General features: G+C 35.0%; 1 protein-coding gene across 1 annotated transcript in view; it reads left to right on the forward strand.

Moving 5' to 3' along the window:
* Window positions 1-14,220, forward strand: part of REV3L (REV3 like, DNA directed polymerase zeta catalytic subunit) — a 175,918-nt gene that overhangs the window by 97,028 nt on the left and 64,670 nt on the right. Inside the window, exons 12-16 of the mRNA XM_047101371.1 lie at window positions 429-571; window positions 1,244-5,408; window positions 9,486-10,399; window positions 12,168-12,247; window positions 13,561-13,686. Of these exons, the coding sequence (XP_046957327.1) occupies window positions 429-571; window positions 1,244-5,408; window positions 9,486-10,399; window positions 12,168-12,247; window positions 13,561-13,686 (5,428 nt within the window). The remainder of the gene's footprint in view (window positions 1-428; window positions 572-1,243; window positions 5,409-9,485; window positions 10,400-12,167; window positions 12,248-13,560; window positions 13,687-14,220) is intronic.

A 14,220-nucleotide genomic window follows, 5' to 3' on the forward strand; every position in this document is an offset into this window, starting at 1 on the left:
AATATATGGAAGAACATAATTTAGGGGTGCCAGGGTGGCTCAGTTGGCTAAACATCAGACTCTTGATCTTATTTCAGGTCTTGATCTTAGGATCATGAGTTCAAGCCCCGTGTTGGGCTCTATGCTGGGTTTTGTGAAACCTATTTAAAAACAAAAAACATGATTAGATATGATCATCCAGGATATTACAGAGCTTGGATACAGAAATGATGTTGTCTTGTAGCTCACATGAAAAGGATTTTAAGTCTATCTGCAATAACTTTTTATAGGACGTGATACTAAAGCAAAATAAATCTGCTTTTATTTTTAAAGTTACAATTTTCAGATCTTTTTAGTTTTACTATTATAGCATCACATTAGGCAGCTGTTCGAATCTGACATGCTTTTTTCTATGATCGTACTCACTAGTGAATCTTAATATTCTCTAGATCACTGTGTAGAAATAACCATAGAAGCTCAACTGAAGAAGATGATTCGTCTTCAGAAGAAGAAATGGAATGGAGTAATAACAGTTTGCTTCTAGCCAATCTTTCTATACCTCAGTTAGATGGAACTGCAGATGAAAATAGTGGTAAGTAAACTGATACACTATGAGCATTTCAGTACGTAGGGGCTAAATATGTATTTGATTTTAAAACTGTAATCACACTTTCTTAGGAAATTGGGTAACTGTGAGGCTCTGACAGTACTGTTACGTTTTGTCCTGCAAGATTTTTTCTTTGAGTATGTAGATATGTGATTCTTTCTCATTTCTAAGAGGATAACGTTTGTAAATCACTGATTTAAAGTTTCATAAACTTTAATCAGTTGATCATGTTAACATTTAAGTAGCATAAGAAACTGCAAGAAATATGCTCAGATGTTAACTAACGAATTTAAATAAAAACTTGAAAAAAAGAAATAGCTTATTTGAAGTGATAATGCAAAGAAGCATATTGCTTAAGGAAAAATTTTCAAGATGACTGTCTTTTCCCCTATTCCCCAAAAAGGCACTGAATATGAATATAATTTATTTCTGATCAAAGGAATATATGTTTAAAATAATGACTAATAATTAAGTATGACTGCCTCTTGATTATTTAGATTGAGTTATTATCCTAATGATAGGAACAACCTTTTTGTTGAGACAACCATTTTAAGCATAGAAAATTTCATACAATTCCTTTCGTGGTGTTAGCATGGGAAAAGATTTTAAAAATTAAAAGCACGGAGGTGAAATAAATTCTTTTCTCCCCCATTTCAGACAATCCATTGAACAACGAAAATTCTAGAACTCACTCTTCTGTGATTGCAACGAGCAAGCTATCAGTAAAACCTTCCATCTTTCACAAAGATGCTGCTACATTAGAACCCCCATCTTCTGCTAAGATTACCTTTCAGTGTAAACACACAAGTGCCCTTTCTTCCCATGTTTTAAACAAGGAAGATTTAATTGAAGACCTCCCACAGCCAAACAATATAGAAAAATGTCTAGATCATTCAGTTGCTTCTTTTACAAATGAAAGCACTTACTCTATGAAATACCCTGGATCTTTAAGCAGTTCTGTCCATTCAGAAAACTCTCATAAAGAAAGTAGTAAGAAAGATATCCTCCCAGTATCTTCCTGTGAAAGTAGTATTTTTGATTATGAAGAAGATATCCCATCTGTTACAAGACAAGTACCAAGTAGAAAGTATACAAACATTAGAAAAATTGATAAGGATGCCCCTTTTATCCATATGAACCGTCATAGTAGTGAAAGTACATTGGGCAAAAATTCTTTCAACTTTTCTGACCTTAGTCATTCAAAAAGTAAATTATCCTCTGAAGGAAATGAAAAAGGAAACAGCACAGCTCTGAATAGTTTATTCCCTTCATCATTAACTGAAAATTGTGAATTGCTATCATGCTCAGGAGAGAATAGAACTATGGTACATTCTCTTGATAGCATTGCTGATGAAAGTGGGCTAAATAAACTTAAAATTAGATATGAAGAGTTTCAAGAACATAAAACTGAAAAGCCAAGCCTCAGCCAGCAAGCAGCACATTATATGTTTTTTCCCAGTGTTGTTCTTTCTAACTGTCTCAGTAGACCACAGAAACTCTCGCCTGTAACATACAAACTACAATCCAGCAGTAAACAGTCCCGATTAAAAATAAATAAAAAGAAGCTCATAGGTCATCAAGAGACTTCTACCAAAACTAGTGAGACTGTATCCACAAAAGATAATTGTATACAAAATAATCCCTGTAATAGTAATCCTGAGAAGGATAATGTATTGGCCAATGATTTAATTAAAGTCACTCGTGGAGCTTTTGAAAATAAAACCCACACAGACGGTTTTATAGACTGTCACTTTGGAGATGGAACCTTAGAAACTGAGCAGTCCTTTGGATTGTATGGAAATAAATATACACTGAGAGCGAAACGCAAGGTGAATTATGAGACTGAAGATAGTGAGTCAAGTTTTGTAACACACAACTCAAAAATTAGCCTACCTCATCCCATGGAAATTGGTGAAAGTTTAGATGGAACTCTCAAATCTCGAAAACGAAGAAAAATGTCTAAAAAGTTGCCCCCTGTCATCATAAAATATATTATTATTAATAGATTTAGAGGGAGAAAAAATATGCTTGTGAAGCTAGGAAAAATAGACTCTAAAGAAAAACAAGTTATATTGACAGAGGAAAAAATGGAACTATATAAAAAGCTTGCACCTTTGAAGGATTTTTGGCCAAAAGTTCCTGACTCCCCTGCAACCAAATATCCCATTTATCCACTAACACCAAAGAAAAGTCACAGAAGAAAATCAAAACATAAGTCTGCAAAGAAAAAAACTGGTAAGCAACAAAGGACAAATAGTGAAAATATTAAAAGAACTTTGTCTTTCAGGAGAAAACGGTCACATGCTATCCTGTCTCCTCCCTCACCATCCTATAATGCTGAAACCGAAGACTGTGACTTGAATTATAGTGACGTTATGTCTAAACTAGGTTTTCTTTCTGAGAGAAGCACAAGTCCCATAAATTCTTCTCCCCCTCGCTGCTGGTCTCCCACAGATCCAAGAGCTGAAGAAATGATGGCTGCTGCAGATAAAGAAGCAATGCTTTTTAAGGGTCCTAATGCATGTAATAACAAGACTGTTAATTCTCGCATGGAAAAAAATAGTCGAGCAAGAGCGCAGGTTAAGAAATCCAAAACTAAGCTTGTTAATCCTTCTGTAGTTACTAAGAAAAGGAACAAACGAAATCAGACAAATAAATTAGGAGATGATGGAAAAAAGAAACCGAGAGCAAAACAGAAACAAAAAACAAATGAGAAAGGTATGTCAAGAAAGCACATAATGAAAGATGAAAAAATTAAATCTCAGTCTGGTGCTGAAGTTAAGTTTGTGCTGAAACATCAGAATGTGTCTGAGACCTCAAATAGTTCTGGAGGCTCTCAACTACTTTTTAAACAGAAAGATGTGTCACTAATGAGCTCTGCTGTAGATCTTCCCCTTTCTGCTCCCCTGCCCACTGGAATTCATGCACAACAGAATTTATCTGGCTGCTTTTCTTCTTTCTTAGAAAGCAAGAAGCCTGATTTACAAACATTCCCCAGCTCACGAGATGATTTGCATTCATCAGTTGTTTGTAGTTCTTTGGGACCTGGAATCTCAAAAATTAATGTCCAGAGGTCTCACAATCAAAGTGCTATGTTTACTCTAAAGGAATCAACTTTGATTCAAAAAAACATATTTGATCTTTCCAACCATTTATCTCAGGTAGCCCAGAATACACAGATATCTTCGGGTATAATGTCTCCAAAGACGGAAGAGAATGCAAATACACAAAAAAACTATTTGTCATCCATCGGAAAGTTAAATGAATATCGTAATTCTTTAGACTCAAAGCCAGACCAGGCATATGCCCCTAACTTTTTGCATTGCAAAGACAGTCAGCAGCAGATTGGGTGCATGGCAGAACAGTCAAAGCACAGTGAAACTTGTACTCCAGGAAATGCATCTTCAGAGGAAAGCCAAATGCCTAATAATTGCTTTGTAACTTCCTTGAGAAGTCCAATCAAACAAATAGCATGGGAGCAAAAACAAAGGGGCTTTATTTTAGATATGTCAAATTTTAAACCTGAAAGGGTAAAACAGAGGTCATTGTCAGAAGCAATTTCACAAACCAAAGCACTTTCTCAGTGTAAAAGTCGAAATGTGTCAACACCTTCAGCATTTGGTGAAGGCCAGTCTGGACTGGCAGTTCTAAAAGAATTGTTACAGAAGAGACAGCAAAAAGCACAAAATGCAAATATTATGCAAGACCCATCATCTAGTAAACCTCAACCAAACAAAAATATTTCTGGCTCCCTTGAGCAAAACAAAACAATTAAACGAACACGATCAGTAACATCTTCAAGAAAACCTCGAACTCCTAGAAGTACAAAACCTAAAGAAAAAATTCCCAAACTTCTTAAAGTAGACTCTCTCAATTTACAGAACTCTGGCCAGGTGGATAACTCTCTATCGGATGACAGTCCCATCTTTTTTTCAGATCCAGGTTTTGAGAGTTGTTATTCACTTGAAGATAGCTTGTCTCCTGAACATAATTATAATTTTGATATTAATGCAATAGGTCAAACTGGATTTTGTAGCTTTTATTCTGGAAGTCAGTTTGTCCCTGCTGATCAGAATTTGCCACAGAAGTTCCTAAGTGATGCAGTTCAGGATCTTTTCCCAGGACAAACGATAGAAAAAAGTGAGTTTTTAAGTCATGATAACCAGAAGTGTGATGAAGACAAAAAACATCATGCCTCAGACTCAACCTCATGGATGAGATCAGGTACGCTAAGTCCTGAACTATTTGAGAAGTCATCCGTAGATAGCAATGAGAATCATCGCCACAACCAGTGGAAAAGTAGCTTTCATCCTCTAACAGCTCGCTCTAATTCAATAATGGATTCTTTCTGTGTCCAGCAGACAGAGGACTGTCTGAACGAAAAATCCAGATTGAATAGGAGTTCGGTAAGCAAAGAAGTGTTTCTTAGCTTCTCACAGCCAGGCACTTCAGACTGGATTCAAGGTCATACCAGAAAAGAGATGCAACAGTCTCTTGACTCAGTCAGTGCCTCTTTTACTACAATACTATCCTCCCCTGATGGTGAACTTGTGGATGCAGCCTCTGAAGATTTAGAATTGTATGTTTCAAGAAACAATGATATATTGACACCAACTCCTGATAGTTCACCAAGGTCTACCAGCTCACCCTCACAATCTAAAAATGGCAGTTTTACCCCTCGAACTGCTCACATTTTGAAGCCACTTATGTCCCCGCCAAGTAGGGAAGAAATTATGGCAACTTTGTTGGATCATGATCTTTCAGAAACTATTTACCAGGAACCATTTTGCAGCAATCCTTCTGATGTACCAGAAAGGCCCAGGTAATCAAAATTATTTTTTCCCTTTGAGTCACTCTGTATATTGTAGCGAGTATAACATTGGTACCTGAATGCTAATTTTCTGGCTGTAATACTATATTTATAAGCAAATCATTGTAAAAGCTATTCATAATTGTGGACTTCTGAGAAAATTCACAAACTAGCTGGATGGTTGCCCCTTGAGAACTTTAAGTTGAAGAGTATTGGTCTTGGGTTATTAACATTGTGTCAACCTTAAGGATTAGAGATGCAGAGGCTCACTGTGACTTGATACCAGATTAAGAAAGATGTCATAATACTTGAAAAGTATATTTATCATTTTAAAAATGATATTTGTTTCTCAAAAGTGTAACTTTATAATTTTAAAAGAACTTTATTTTTTAAAAGTGAAAATGAGCATACATATGTTTTAAGTACTTTTATGATATATCTCTAAATGAAGATTAAGTTGTTTGTACTATATATCACTTTCTTTTCACGTTGCCAACATCTTCAATCATACCGTTACTACTGTTAGTTTGTATAGTTATTAGGGTGCAAGATGGACTTCAGTTCCTCTTATTCCTCCTTTTTTTTTTTAAAGAATCTCCAGAGAAGCAGTAGACGGATACACACACACGCACGCGCACGCACACACACACACACACACACAGCCGATAGCAAAATGCAAAGGAATCAGTATTGGTTTATTTATTAACCAGTAAAGTAGGTATTCTGTACTACTTGCATCACCAAGGTAGAATATAACTGATAGGGGCTAAGTTGGAGAATATGACTTAATCCATGTGGTTTAAGCGTTGACTTTGGGTCCTACCCACCTGTGTCTTGATTCCATTTACCTAACCAGTTGCAAGAAGAGGCAGTTCTTTTCAGCCATTCAGTCAGAAGCAGAGGAGGTTGGCTAGGACTGCAGAGGCCCACTTGGCTTAGTCTAAATGATGGGAAGAGATAGGAAGAGTCTGCTATATACACTAACCTGACCATGTTAGTAAAAGCACCATGTTCTTGACTCTAGTAAAAAAGACACAGTGAATGCCAGACTTTTACCGTGCAGATCAGCAATAACTCCTGCAGGAGTCCGTTTAAGAAAGGGTTGAGGGGCGCCTGGGTGGCGCAGTCGGTTGAGCGTCCGACTTCAGCCAGGTCACGATCTTGCGGTCTGTGAGTTCGAGCCCCGCGTCGGGCTCTGGGCTGATGGCTCAGAGCCTGGAGCCTGTTTCCGATTCTGTGTCTCCCTCTCTCTCTGCCCCTCCCCCGTTCATGCTCTGTCTCTCTCTGTCCCAAAAATAAATAAACGTTGAAAAAAAAATTAAAAAAAAAAAAAAAAAAGAAAGGGTTGAGAAAAAGTGATCAGAAATATAGGGTAGAAGTTTCCTCTAAAGACTTGAAGTGGGAGACAGAAAATTTCCTTCCCACCCTTCCTAATACAGTTTTCGTTTTGTTTTGCTTTGCTTAGTTCCCATATGTGGTCTTTTAACATGAATGGGACTCTTTCTCTTTATTTCACTGCCAGAATATATGAATATCTGTTTCTTACACATTAGTTTCCATTATATGAGGGGCTTTGGCTTTATAGGTGGTAAATATGGTATATTTTTAATTGAACTGTTTTTTCTGTCTCAGCCTTACACATCTAGTTTTTAGTTCTCTGTTAACTTACCATGTGTTAGTCATTAACTCTGTGTTGCTGTTACTTGTCCAAATTTGAGACTTGTCGTGCAGCTGAAATAAAAGGATGATAGTCATCATTTTTGAAAAACACAATTTTTATTAAGTTTATTTATTTATTTTGAGAGAGAGAGAGGGAGAGAGAGAATCCCAAGCAGCCTCCGCACTGTCAGTGGAGAGCCAGATGCAGGGCTCAAAACTCAAACTGTGAGATCATGACCTGAGTTGAAATCAAAAGTCAGATGTTTAACCAACTGAGCCACCCAGATGCCCCTGGCATAATATATATATTATATAATATATATTATAATATATATTATAAAACATCATTGTTTTTAGTAATATATATAATATATATTACATATATAATATTTAATATATAACATATTAAATGTATATAAATGTAATATTAAAAACAATATTTTAATATTAAAGTCTTCACTGTAGTAAATTTAGGAGGTATAAAAGCATAAAAATCACACCATTTCTCTACCTAGTAATGACCATTCTTAATATTTTAATTTTTTAAAATTTCTTTAAATTTATTATTTTTGTTTTATAAAATGTAATCTTACTATAGTCATAGTATTACAGATTTTTTTCACTTAATATTATAAACATTTTCTAAATTTATGAGTTTCTTGAAACATTTTAATGGCTACATAATAATCCTATCATATGTATATATTATTGGACAGAAACTTTGTTCCTTATTCTAATATGATAGATAATTATGTGATTGTTTTCTTCATAAAGCATTTTTTGTATTTTGGGGGTTTTCCATATAGTCTTGTAAGTAGGATTACTGTTATATGTAAATGATGAATCACTAAATACTACTGAAACCAATTTACACTATATGTTAACTACTTGAATTTAAATTGAAAAAAAAGGATTTCTAAAAAATTTAAGGCTCTTAATATATGACATGCAATTATCATGCTGTTGACAATATTTAAGAGAGCTGAACTTACTACACCTCACCAATTTTGGGGTTTTTTTGTTTTGTTTTGTTTTGTTTTTTTACTTGATTATCTCTATACCATTAATGTTAGAGATGGGCATGGCATATAATATGTACTCATTTTCTTCAGTAGCAGTAATTCTTCTAGTTTTTCATATAGCTGGGAGGTGGATACAGGAAAGGTCTAGATTTTGGTTACAAAGTTAATAAGGGCCAAAGTCTTACCATGTAAAGAGGAAAAGGAACTGTGGTAACCCTTCAGTCCAAATTAGAAAACGTGAATCCAGTTCATTGAGTTTTATGTAGGGAATGACTACGATGTTTGGAAAATCATGCCCTAGAAGAAGTGATTGAAAAAACTAAGATCTATTTTCATATCCATGAAAGAACTACCATAAGGAAGAAAAAGTTGACTTCTCTTGCTGCAGATGACAAATAGTACCAATGGATGTATGTTAGAGAAAGAGAGAGGTTTAGCTTGATACTTGCAACTATTGGAAAACTAAGCCAGGCTACTATTTAATAGTGGTTCCCCACATACACAAACATTATCAGCATTTATGCTATGCATCCTGTGTACTCTGGTAACTCAAAGTTTGGATGTAGTGTTAAACTTTGCCATGTAAAAGGGAGAAAGAATTATGGTAATTTACTTCAATTGTGTGTGATTTTTTTTTTTAATGTTTGAGGGGATTTGGTCGGGGCTGGGAGCGTTACAAAGATATGTTTGAATTGACTGGTTTTGCTAAACTATTGTAGATATTAGAAAATGTCTAGAGAGGCTATAGATAAAATCCAGGCACACAGTCTCTAATGATAAATTCTTCCATTGTTTTTATTCATATGTGGTAACAGTGGAAAGTTATTTAAGATGAGTAGAGGAAAGTAGAGGATCAGTTTGTGCCATCTCCTTGGAGAAAAGAAAGCTTCGTGGGTCACTTAAAACAAAAAAGACCTTCTTTCCCTGGTATTGATGAACTTAATTTAGTCATATACCTGGAAATTAATTTAGTCATATACCAGTGAAGAAAAACATATTAAGACTAAAGAGGCTGTACCTGCATAAAGTATGTAGGAAGAAAGTGTAGAAAGGGAAGATATAGGCATTTTTAAGAATCCAAAAGGGACTTTAAAAAATCTCTAGAGGGGTGCCTGGGTGACTCAGTTGGTTAAGTGTCTGACTTCCACTCAGGTCATGATCTCACAGTAGGTGGGGTTGAGCCCTGCGTCGGGTTCTGTGCTGCAGCTCAGAGCCTGGAGCCTGCTTCGGATTCTGTGTCTCCCTCTCTCTCTGCCCCTCCCCTGCTCACACTCTTGTCTCTCTATATCTCTCAAAAATAAGTAAAAATGTTTTAAAAAATTTTTAAACATCTCTATGATAGGGAGCTAAATATTTTGGTAATTGCTCTTTGAGATGAAACAGTTGTTCTAAAATATGTTGTTTGTAGGGAGATTGGTGGACGGCTTCTCATGGTAGAAACTCGACTTCCAAATGATCTGGCTGAGTTTGAGGGAGACTTTTCCTTGGAAGGACTTCGTCTGTGGAAAACAGCATTCTCAGCAATGACTCAGAATCCACGACCAGGGTCACCCCTTCGCAATGGCCAGGCAGTGGTCAATAAAGGGTCAAGTAATAGCTGTAAAATGGTTGAAGATAAAAAAATTGTGATTATGCCTTGCAAATGTGCCCCAAGTCGACAACTGGTTCAAGCATGGCTTCAAGCCAAAGAAGAATACGAACGTTCCAAGAAACTGTCTAAAACTGAGCCAGCTGGAGTCATAAAATCTGCTGAGAACTTCAGCTCTTCAGTTAACCCAGATGACAGACCTGTAGTGCCTCCAAAAATGAGTACAACTCCACATATACTCCCCACTACAGCACATACCAAGGAAGATGTTGATACTTCTCAGATTGCTTTACAAGCGCTAACCACAGGATGTAGTCGAACTGTAAGTGAAAGTCAGACACTGCCACCAGTTGCTTCTGCAAATGATCCTGAGAAAGGTGAAGATGATGATGACGACTATTATGTTAGTTACAGCTCCCCTGATTCTCCAGTAATTCCGCCTTGGCAACAAGCAGCATCCCCAGATTCTAAAACATTAGATGGAGAGGAGAGACCCGCATCACAAGTAGAGGAACTACATTCCCTGACTATTGAGAACTTCTTAAAACCAGTAAAAGATGATATACAGAAAAGCCCCTGCACTGAGCCTTTGGAGCCTCTAGTGATATCTCCAATTAATGTTAGGGCAAGAACCGGAATATGTGAATCACTTTGCCTTCATAGTACACCAATTATACAGAGAAAACTTCTAGAAAGGCTTCCTGAAGCAAGTAGCCTGAGCCCTTTGTCAACAGGTAAGGTTACAAAGAAGAGGAAGACTTCATAATTCTTCTTCAAAGATTAGAAATTAAATGAAAACATTAGACTATATAATGAAATTCAGAGCTTTTTAAATGAAATTTTAACTCTACTAGTGAGATGTTATTATGACAGTTTCTTGTAAAGTCATCGATCATCTCATGGAAACTTAATTTTTATCTTTCTGCTGTGAAATCTACTTATATATGCTTCCATCCTATCTTCTTACCTTCTAGGTGAAATATAGGAGGCCTCTCAGAAGTCTTCCTTTTTCTCAACTTGATTTTTCCCACTGGCTTTAATATATACCCAAGTCTTTCTCACCCTTTAAGATATAAGGAAAACCAAAAACCTTCCTTCACCTTAGATCTGTAGCTTCTACTCTTTTTCCTCTTCTTCAAAGCCAGATTTCTTAAAAGATTTCTGTAATTTGACAACTCCCATTTCTTTTACCTTCATTTCTCAGCCCATTCAACATTGCATTCAACCCCCATCATTCCACCAGTATTGCTCTTGTAAAGAATGTCAATAAGTTTCATGTAGCTAAAGCCAGTGTGTATTTTTTGTTCTTACTGTCACATGGCCTGTTAAACAGCCGTTGTCCTGTCGACCATTACCTTGGAGCCTCTTCTACCCTTCGCTTTTCTCCTACTCCTCTGTTTCTGCCTACTTGATTTCCTTTGAAGCTTTACTCTATGTTTTCTCCCTAAATGAGTGAATTCCTGCCCACAGGATTACTACAGATAACCCACAAGTTTAAATTTCCAGTTCAGAACTCTCTTAACCTCCAGAACACTATATCTAACTGTCTATTTGGGATTTCTACTTGAATGCTCAAAGGCACCCCAACCAAGGTCAATATTTTTAAAACTCAATTCATGATCTACAGCATATACTCACTACCAATTATGTGTACTCATAAACACAAACATGCATGCCTACACATAGAAGCCCATATGGTCCTTTCTGGGTTTTCCTTCAATAAATAGTACCACCATCTCTTTGTCACTGAGTTACGCAAGTCAGAAGCATGGGGTTTATTTGTAACACCTATCTGATTCACCTCACTGCCCATCCTGTGATTCCTAGTCCATTACTAATTTCTATCACTTTGTTCCTAAATTACCCAAATCTCTACTGTTGCCTCTGTCTCTACCACCACAACCTCAAGCCAAGCTATCATCATCTGTCACCTGGACATCTATCCTAGCCTTTTTATTCACCCATAGTAATTTCCACTTCTTTTGCTGGGTAATCAGGGGAAATCCTCACTCTGTTCCTAGGTAATTACTACTCTTTCTCCTGATTTTTAGCACAAAAAAGCCTTCCTAATCTCCCTGACGTGTAAAAATTCCCAATTACATTCCACTTTGTTATACTTACCCCAATTATAATTTTATTTTTCTGTATTGGATGAATATATGATTCTCTTTCTAGACCGTGTGAGAGAAGAAACTGTATCTTTTCTTCCTCTTCATATGTTCTCTATAAATAAGTAAATGAATTAAATGATTGCCTAGGATATGACTGAAGTAAAAACTCAATAATTAAAATAGAAACGTTTTTATTTAAAAATACAAAATTTTAAAGTTATTTTGCTGGAGATCAGAGATTTGAATTAGTTTTGTTTTTAAATTATGAAGTTTTAGGGAGGAATTAATAGGACAGTATTCATAGATGGTACTCAAGAGTTTGGAACAGCAATTTTTTTTTTAAAGCAGGCAATTTTGATGTATATGTTAAATATGATCTTTCTTTCTACAGAACCAAAAACCCAGAAATTGAGTCATAAGAAAGGAAGTAATACTGACACTCTTAGAAGAGTACTCTTAACACAAGCAAAGGTAACTATGCTAAACATATTTAATGTTCAGTGGACGATCCATTCTTATCTTAGATTTCAGTTAGATAATTGATAAATTTGTGTCTCATTTTTAAAAATTTTGTTATATTTTTTACATCATTTTATTTACATATCTTTGAGACAACAAGAAATTGCCTAATTTTTTTTTAGTTTATTTTTTGTTGTTGGGATCTAAAAGATTCTTATATGTAAATACAAATATTACAGAGAAAGTGAATATGATAGCCAAAATGTGGATTATGAGGATACAAATACATTAACTGATTACTGGCAAAATCAGAACAATCCAATGACAGCAGAGCTCAAGTAAGTGATTTTTTGATCCCACCAAAAATATATCCTTTTTCTTGGTTTATTACTTTTTTCTCAAATATAACATTGACTTTTTTCAGTTCATTTTACTAAGTAGCAAAGGAAAGCAACATTGTTTACCACTGAAACTCTGAAAAATCATAAATATCTTCATTTAAATACTAAAAATATGGTAATACTTAGAAATACATGGCTATATAAAAAAAGTAAACATTAGACATGTATCCTTAAAAATAGATGACAGAAATCACTTCCATATTGGCTACATTTCATTAATATTAACCACATGAAATACATTTCAGTATTTCTATTTTAAGACTATAAATACGTTTTTAAACCTTTTATTTTTAAATACTATTGAATTACAAGCTATGTCAAAAAATAAATGCAAATGTGTTGTGGACATAAATCAACACTTGGGGGAAATGGTTAATGGATTTGGAAATCAGAAAATATTTTAAAAAATAGATTCTATTTTTTCTAAACCCTTCAAGATTATATATATTTTCATTCATCTTTCAGACACATGTTGTATTTGGGTAAAATACAAACCCAGAATTTCAAATCTTTTATAAACTTTAGCCAAAATTAGTTGCAAATATATTGCCTGCTTGTTTGCCATACTTCCCAGAATTTGGTCAAGATCAATGTCCATGTGGTGTAATGTCAACTCTCCAACAAGACTATTAGTTTCGTTATTTGGGGTTTGAAAACTCAAAGATCAACATATGGTTTGCTTACAGATTGTATCAGATATTTCTACATATATCCAGTTCTGCTATCTTGAATTCCTAGCATGAAAAGAATGTTAATAAAATACTTTGTTTCTTCTTGGGCCTAAAGAGGTGATACTAGTTTATCATGTATTATTTTACCAAACACTTAAAGCAGATTATCTAGGTAGAAATAATTGATTAAAAAAAAAAAAAAGATTGCTCATTTATCTTTTTTCTGGCTATGTGTGTGTTTTTTCTTTGATAGAATCAATTTGCAGCAGTAAATACCCCAAAGAAAGAAACTTCTCAGATTGATGGACCATCTTTAAACAATTCTTATGGTTTCAAAGTCAGCGTACAAAACTTACAGGAGGCAAAAGCTTTACATGAGGTAAAACTGCAACAGTAAGGACACATCCACTGTTTAACTCTCATGTTTTATTTTATAGAACAAGTATGGGAATTTCTTACTGAGGGAGGAATACATTGAATTCTGTTCCTGTTAATCTTCATTTTGTTATTATTTATGTATCTATATAAAATAGACAAACTTTTAAAGTAGCCATCAGTTAGACTGCTTTGTGGTTTCACAATTTTCACAAATCTTATAGCTGAAATTCAGGTTATAGAAGCTAAAATTGGAAAAGCTTTTATAACTATTAGAAAATCTCTATATTATTCTGGGATTGTTATATTAGGATGTTATATCCTAAATGAGATATTTACTAGTATTTTCTGTTTGGTTGGTTCAGTGGATTAGTGCTTGCTAATTCATTTGCTACAATTCATTTGTTCACATAATCTCTCTATAACCCAGTTCCCTTCACAGCACAGACCATATGCCAAAGAGTAGGAAGCTATTTTGTAAGAATGTATGTTGGTCACAGGATGGAGTAGAGAATATGTGTGAATGGATCACTGTAAA

This window comes from Lynx rufus, unplaced genomic scaffold, assembly GCF_022079265.1.
Source record: "Lynx rufus isolate CCGP_SWC_20201006 ecotype Redwood Valley unplaced genomic scaffold, mLynRuf1.p SCAF_6, whole genome shotgun sequence".
NCBI classification, from domain to species: domain Eukaryota; kingdom Metazoa; phylum Chordata; class Mammalia; order Carnivora; family Felidae; genus Lynx; species Lynx rufus.